We start from the raw sequence: 8,004 nt of genomic DNA on the forward strand, positions 1-8,004 counted from the left end.
GGAAGGAAAAGTTTAGAAAAGCACAACAATCCTTTTACTGAGGTAACTGCTGCAAACACAACAGACACAGGGATAGCGTCAGCCTGATTATGTGGTTAGAGCCAGAAGTTTCTTTCTATAATCACTTTCACTGGAAATGTTAAAGCCTGATGGCTTAAAAGCCTGTAGAGTGGCAGACAGTTAATCACAGTAGTTTTTAGGGATGCACGATATTGGTTTTTTGAAACCGATACCTTCCTGCTTCTCAAGACCGATAACCGATAATAAAAAAAATGTACGCCACTAATTATTTTAACAAATTGTTTTCCTTGGCCGCCCCGTAGTTTCAGAGCGCATCGAGTTTAAAATACCATCTACAAGCTGATGCTGACAGCCCCGCTCCTGCCGCCCGCTTGTGGCAGACCACACTTCCACGCTCACCGGCAGGCCATCTGGAGGACCGGGAGGGTGTGTGTATGTGTGGCCCGAGCGAGCGAGAGAGAGACCTTACGTGCATTGTTGTTGTTAGCATCTGGTGCTAGCTAGCTGCGCTAACGGATATAAGGAGCGGTTTAAATGAAAACAGAGGAGCGACATTTCGCCACAACTGCGCCGAGCACTTGACTTTATGCAGGTAGCCAGACATTGTAGGAGAAGTCCACACACACACACACACACACACACACACACACACACACACACACACACACACACACACACACACACACACACACACACACACACACACACACACACACACACACACACACACACACACACACACACACACACACACACACACACACACACACACACACACACACACACACACACACACACACACACACCTCGTCTGACAGGGATGCAGTTCTGACGGAGAGCACCAGAACGCCGCTCCGCCACTTCCACAAATTGCAGTACCCATAAGGAGCTGTATACATGCTACAGTTTTTGCGTGGCTGTGTCTTTAGTTGTAAGCCCAGTGGCGATCTGTCATACTGATCATACAGTCAATAACTTTGTTGTTATTGGCATCTGGTTAGCTAGCTATGCTAACGAATATAAGAAGCTTTTTCTACAACCAGTGAGGTAAAGGCACATCTTTATATGATCATTATAAAAAATAAGAGAATAAAGTAAACAGGTATACAATACTATATGACAGTAAAAAAAAGTTGTTATTAAGAATACAGTTTGAAAGGAGAGTGATTTGTAAAATATCCATAAAGAAAATCTGTTTACAGTTCTGTTTCATATGGGTGTTGAGAGATGTATCCATAGATCTCTTAATGTTGCTCTCAAAGTGCACCAGATTGATGCTTTTAACTTCAACATTTAAATAAAATCTTCCCGGGGGAGAACACCCCCCTAGAGGAGGTTAGCGTCATAATTCCTAAAATCGGACCGATCACTGGCCCCGCGGCCAGTGATAATGAAAATCTACTGGCCTGGAGGCCTTAATGTCTACCCCTGTAATAATAATTCCACTCTGGTTTTGAAACTATGGGCACAACATGCTAACCTCACACTTTCCCATAAGAAAAATAATAATAATGAGTCTATGATGACTTTTGCTCACTAATGAATAAGAAAGGGTTCCATTATTTGTTATCTAAAGTAGAACAAATAAACTGAAGCCACAATGAGAAAATAGCAACCACACCTGAAAATGCACAATAAATTGGGGTTTTTAAATGATAACTGTTATTCATATTAAAGAGCAACGAGTGTCATGATGAGACACAATTAGAGTGATAATAAGGTACATAGTGTGACAGAGGGTTTATTTTAAACCAAAAGCACTTGCAGAGAGACAAACAAAACAAAAACCCACCTCAGGTTCATCTTCATCCCGGTCCATCAGTTTCTCCAGGATCCTCTTCCTGTCTTGGGACAGATCATCATAGTCCCTCATTTCTCCCCCTCCTTCTATTCCTGCTTCCCGGTATCTGGCCATTTCCCTGGCACTGAGCCCTTTGTGCTGCTTCCCTCCTCTGGAGTCCTCATCTGCGCCCGCTGCCCCTCCATCCCCGTCCCTGTTGCGCTTCGCTCCTCTATCAGGCTGCGGGATGAAAGCAGATGGTGAAATGTAATGAGTGTAAACGGGTAGATTGTTTATTTGGAGAGTACAGTATATACAGGGATAGGGCTGAACGATTAATCGATTTTAAATCGAAATCGTGATTTTAAATGATGCGATTATGAAATCGCAAAGCCTGCGATTTTTTTTTAACATTTTTTTTTACATATATATTAGGACTGTCAGTCGATTAAAATATTTAATCGCATGACTGTCCATAGTTAAATCGTGATTAATCGCACATTTTTTTATCTGTTCTAAATGTACCTTAGAGGGATATTTTTCAAGTTTATAATACTCTTAGCAACATATGAGTGGACAAATATGCTTTATGCAAATGTTTATTATCATTTGAACAATGACAAATATCCTCATGAATATTAAACGCAACAACCTCTGAACATTACAAATATTCGCCTCAATTCAACCTGGAACCTCTCTCATACAATAATACAATACAAAGTGTGTGTGCGTGTGTGTTAGGGCTGTGCGATTATGGCAAAAATCATAATCACGATTATTTGGGTCAATAATTGATATAACGATTATTTTGACGATTATTCATTGACCATTTATTGAACTTTAAAACAAATAATATTTTACCAATAAACAAGATCAACAAATATGTTGGAGCGCACTTCCAAAACCATACTAAACATATATTATTAATATGATAAATAAAAATAAATTAGACCAAAATAAATTAAATCAAATATGATTCACGACCTACTGAAAACTCCTTAATATATAGCCAACATTTTGGTAAAACATATTCAACATATTCCACTCAGTTAAACGTTGAAGGCTGGCCAACCGTCATTGTCCAGAAGTAACAGGAAATAAATGTTGAACTACAATTTAAGACCAAATAAAAATGTTTAGGCCACCATGGCAAATGCTGGTAGGGCTGCTCATGTCATCTCTTAAAGATTTTTTGTTTACATGGTCTGGTTTCAGAGATGAGCGCAGGCAGGTGACAAGCCACCTGTACTGAAGACCCTCAGCCACGCCCCGACACATGGGGTGACGCCGGCCAATCACAAAGCTGTGATGCGTTCAAGTGCATTATTCTGGCACAGGAAGATTATGTTACAGGACATTAACGATAAAACAGAATATTGTTGTTCTATTTTTAGACACATCTCACGATCGACTGGTTGGGCACCCCAGGGCTAGACCATAGGTCTGTTGTGGTAGCAAAGTAGTCAGCTGAAGCCACATCTCTCTCAACTTCCCCACGGCATTCGTCATATAGTGCAGGCAGCGCAGACCTGCTGAGGCTGCGGCCCCACGAGGACGAAAACGGCTAAACGCATAGGATTAACGCAAACGCAATCGCAAACGGCTTCCGTCCACATGCAATAATTATCCGGATAGTGTCTGCCCACACGAGACCGCTCCGTTTAGCTCCAACCGCTGGAGAAGCTGCAGTACATATGCAGGAGCCTGTAGGTGGCGCTGTAACTTCCTCCACAAAAGCAGCGAAGAAGAAGGTTGTCATGGTTGCCCTTCTGTTTATTCTCCGCGGTGGGGGCCGAGGGAACCGGGCAGAGTTTTTCGCCAGTCAGCGTGTATTAAAGTTGAAATCTTCCGGACAAAATTATAAAAGTGCCGGTCAAAGGTCTTCTTTGTTATTTATTGAGCTTTAAAACAAATGAATAACGACTCTATATAATATAATGATAAAATACACGGAGCCTCTCTTTTTCCTCCCTCTCTTCGGACAGCGCCAGTGTCTGTCTCATGCAGCAGCTCATCCAGTAATCAGTGACCCGGCCGACTGTAAAAAATAAACATATTTATAACTAGTTTAGGGAGTTTGAGAGGTAATTAAAATAGCTAAGGGTGATGATCTGACTTGAAGTGTGTGTTTTGCTGCAGAGGGAGGAGCTGCAGGTGAGCAGAGCTGCGTGTCTCCGTCCTGTCAGATTAGACTTCACTCGCGAGAGAAAGATAAATAATCTGAATTCAGGATGCAGTTTACTTTGACGTGGGGGTGAGCAGCAGAGGTGGGGAGAGGCGGGGCTATTGCCTCATCATTATTGCTGTAGATGTTGCACAAACAACTGTAGCATGGTCAATAGCGTCCGGAGCACGATAGCAACTCTGCGATCCGCCATTGTTGTTGTTGTTAGTGGCGAAACACTTCAGCACTGGCGCGGGGTAAGCGGAGGTGAGCAGAAGAGGTGGGGAGAGGCGGGGCTATTGCGCAATCACCATCAGTGATCTGAAAATGTCCGTATAGGGCGCACACACGGAGCTGTTTGACCCCCCAGAGAGAGGCGTATGCATTTCTATCCACCTTGGGACCCGTTGTCGTTTCCTCAGTCGTTTAGTGCCATATTCGGTCGTCCTCGTGTGGCCGAACGGTCTATATGACACTAAACAGTAACGCAAACGACCGAATTCGTCCTCGTGGGGCCGCAGCCTGAGATAATACCGAGACGGCATCGCGTAACGCTTGTCCAACATGTTGACAAGTTGCTTAAAGCCCTGGTTGCTAACTGGGCACATATCTTTAGCGATGTGAAATGTAATGGCAAAGTACTTGCAAATAGTAGAAATAGTTTTACCCTTCTTTTTAACGAGTTGCTGCTCTTGTTCTGACATCTTCGCTCGCGCTGAACACTCACAACACATGTCACTCCCACGTGGCCGAGTGGGCTTTTAGGGAGGGGCGAAAGCGCACCCAGCTAAATAATCGTATTTTGTCAATTATGCCGTTTCCATAATCGTAGCAAGCCATAATCGTAATCGCGATTAAAATACGATTAATTGCACAGCCCTAGTGTGTGCGTGCGTGTGGGTGTGGGATCGTTGGAGCTATGTGCAACTCAAGGCATATGCTCGAACGGGAGCTGCCTGGACGCTGCAATCATGTTGCGCGCACTATCCATGCTGAGTGTGCTGACTTTTCTTACAATGTCCCACTGTCTGGCTAGTGGCTACCTGCATAAAGGCAAGTGCTTGGCGCAGTTGTCGGCGAAATGTCGCTCCTCTGTTTTCATTTAAACAGCTCCTTATATCTGTTAGCGCAGCTAGCTAGCAACAGATGCTAACAACAACAATACACATAAGGTCTCTCCCGGTCCTCCCGATGGCCAGTCGGTGCCTGCCGGTGAGCGTGGAAGTGTGGTCTGCCGCAAGCGGACGGCAGGAGCGGAGCTGTCAGCATCAGCTTGTAGATGGTATTTTAAACTTGATGCGCTCTGAAACTACGGGGTGGCCGAGGACAAAAAATACACATGCATTAATCACGTTAAAATAATTAGTGGCGTTAATGTTTTTTCCGCGTTAACTCGTTATTAACGCATTAACTTGACAGCCCTGATATATATATATTTTTTTTTTCTTCTTGTGTGTCAGTCATCCACACCAATCAGAAGTGCTGTGCTCCACATGTACCAGCCATTGTTAACCAATCAGAAGTGGCCCATGATAGAAGGTGATAGACAGATTGATCCAATCACCTGCCAAGTATTTTTGAAAGTGCCTGCCCTTTCCAAATGGCTTCCAATGGAGCTTTCCTAGATGGTTTGGTGAAACAAACCATCCGAGTCAGATTAGTAATGCTCCATCACATGTTTTACATCTATTACAGGGTGAATCTTAAACTGAAGCTTGACTTTAAAGCAACCCAACGGAAGTTTCATGTAAGTTTAGTTCTTTCACTCGTAGCTCGGGCTGCTAGAGACGGGAGCATGTTGATACGACCTTCCTAGCCAGAGATATGGCCGCATTTTACAATAAACTTCCATTGGGTCGCTTAAAAACAAATATCGCAAATCGAATCGCAATATTTGTCAGAAAAATCGCAATTAGATTCTTTCCCAAAATCGTGCAGCCCTATACAGGGATGTTGTGAGATGACTAACATAAAGCTCACATAAAACGGGCTGGAGATTAAAAGTCAACAGGTATTCTTCCTCACAATTCACATAAAATTATAGATTCCCCATAATTAGAAAATGCACCGTGATGTCCCAAATGTATATATCTCCATGTAATTGACCAGAATGATAAAACATTACTATTATTATTATTATTATATTTCGGATTTGTCAACTGTTATGTAGTTAATTTATGTACCTAGATGTGTTTATTTTGTTATGTATGCTTTGTGAATAATTTCTTAAAATGCAAATAAAAAATAGAATAATCAAACTTTTTGAGTAAACATTACATCAGAATCTTTCATGAATCATTATGTTCAGGTTATTTTTTTTACACAAAGCAGCAGTTGATAAATAAAATGTATTTCTTCATATAAAGTGTTTAGAGTGTATGTCTGGTATGATAAAAACATTAACATAACATTCAAGAACCTACGCTTGTCCAGTACCTTACCGTAAATAACATATGTTACAACCGCATACACATTATATAATCATTTTACATCACATTAAATCAGATGGTGTGTGCTATAAACCACCAACATTTTGTTTCCCGTTGTTCTACAGAAAGGTTTCTTTTAGTTTGTCACCTAACAATTTAGCAAGTTTCAAAGTTGTTAAGTCATTGTAAGTGGATTGACATCTAAAGTAAAATTATAACAGTCCATACAAAAAAAAGGAAAAATACATTTAATTTCAATTACATTTTTACTTAAATGTGCAAAATATTAGAACATCAGTCTTTGTGGCATGCAGGTAAATCGGCTCTTTAAGCTTTTACCATTAACATGTATACAAATGAATGTTGCAAATGTATAACTAAACTACATAAATTACGATAGGCTAAATGTTTTTGCTATTTTAGCATATGAAAAGAAGACGTTACAAAATAATATCCCTCGTGCCGGTGTACTCAATGTTTCTGCATGTAAAACTGGTTCAGGAAATGATAGCAACTACAATGTAAGTTATTGTTTACCTCTATTCATTCATTGTAGCCGCAGAGGTAGCATTATGTCCAGCTAGCATGCTAATTGCTAACGTAGTATCTCGTTGTACACGACCTAAAGTTAGGTTGGTCTTGTGTCATACAACAAGTTAACTCCGAGCAAGCAATTCCCCGACGGTTGACTAACTAACAAAATCACATACAACAAATTAAATGCCGAGAATAGCGTTAAACTGAAGCCCGCTAACCGCAATGCTATTGCAAGCAACCGAAGAATGAGATACGTTTGAATGAACTAAAGTAGCGTTTCCCAAGCATTTGTGAACAGAATAAGATGCATACCTGATAGTTCAGGAGCTCTCCAACATCCATGTCTCCGGGGTCAAAAGTGTAAACGTAAGAATGTTTTCCTTTAGCTTTAGCGTACACTTCAGCAGTTAGCTGTACGGCTAACAACAAGCTTTCCACATACACATGCTTGCCGTACAATGGTCGTGTTGTGTCGTAGCAAGATATTGCTGTAAACTGCTGTAAAATGCCGTAAATGATATCAAACAACTTAAAAGTTGGACATTTCTTCAGTCAAACCACTGAATAAAAATGTCCATTTGCATCCTCTACAATGTAATGAAATACATACATTTTCCTTAAACATCAATTGTTGCTTCAAGCCATGAATATTTAATAATTCACATTATTGTTCAACATCCTTTTTTAGAAAAACGAAATATGTTGATATTGTTACATCTACATTTATTATTTTTCAACCTCAAAAACTAATTAATTATTGAAAAAATTAAACAAATTATTTATATATATGAACTACTTCGGTTATTTTGTATGGCCATCCTTGATTAAAAACATTTTGGATTTAGGGGCATGTGTAAATAATACACATATCATAACAATATAATACAACAACTTAACATCACACAAAAAAGGGAACCCTTTTAAAGACCTATATGTTTTTTAAAGGATCCCTTAATAATAATTAGAATAATTATGTTAACACTAGCCTAACGATAATGACAGATAAGGCATATGAAGGGTGTGTATGGTCCCACTCTGCAGCAAAAATAAATCCCATTTCATGTTGTGATGTG

At 40.5% G+C, this 8,004-nt stretch overlaps 1 protein-coding gene across 1 annotated transcript in view; it reads right to left on the reverse strand.

The window, feature by feature from the left end:
- The window catches only part of ctnnbl1 (catenin, beta like 1), a 62,641-nt gene extending 55,244 nt beyond the window's left edge, over positions 1-7,397 (reverse strand). Inside the window, exons 1-2 of the mRNA XM_034087364.1 lie at positions 7,244-7,397; positions 1,814-2,041 (exon numbers count right to left, since the gene is read on the reverse strand). Of these exons, the coding sequence (XP_033943255.1) occupies positions 1,814-2,041; positions 7,244-7,273 (258 nt within the window). The 5' untranslated portion in view covers positions 7,274-7,397. The remainder of the gene's footprint in view (positions 1-1,813; positions 2,042-7,243) is intronic.
- Between the last annotated feature and the right edge of the window lie 607 nt (positions 7,398-8,004).

This window comes from Pseudochaenichthys georgianus, chromosome 7, assembly GCF_902827115.2.
Source record: "Pseudochaenichthys georgianus chromosome 7, fPseGeo1.2, whole genome shotgun sequence".
NCBI classification, from domain to species: domain Eukaryota; kingdom Metazoa; phylum Chordata; class Actinopteri; order Perciformes; family Channichthyidae; genus Pseudochaenichthys; species Pseudochaenichthys georgianus.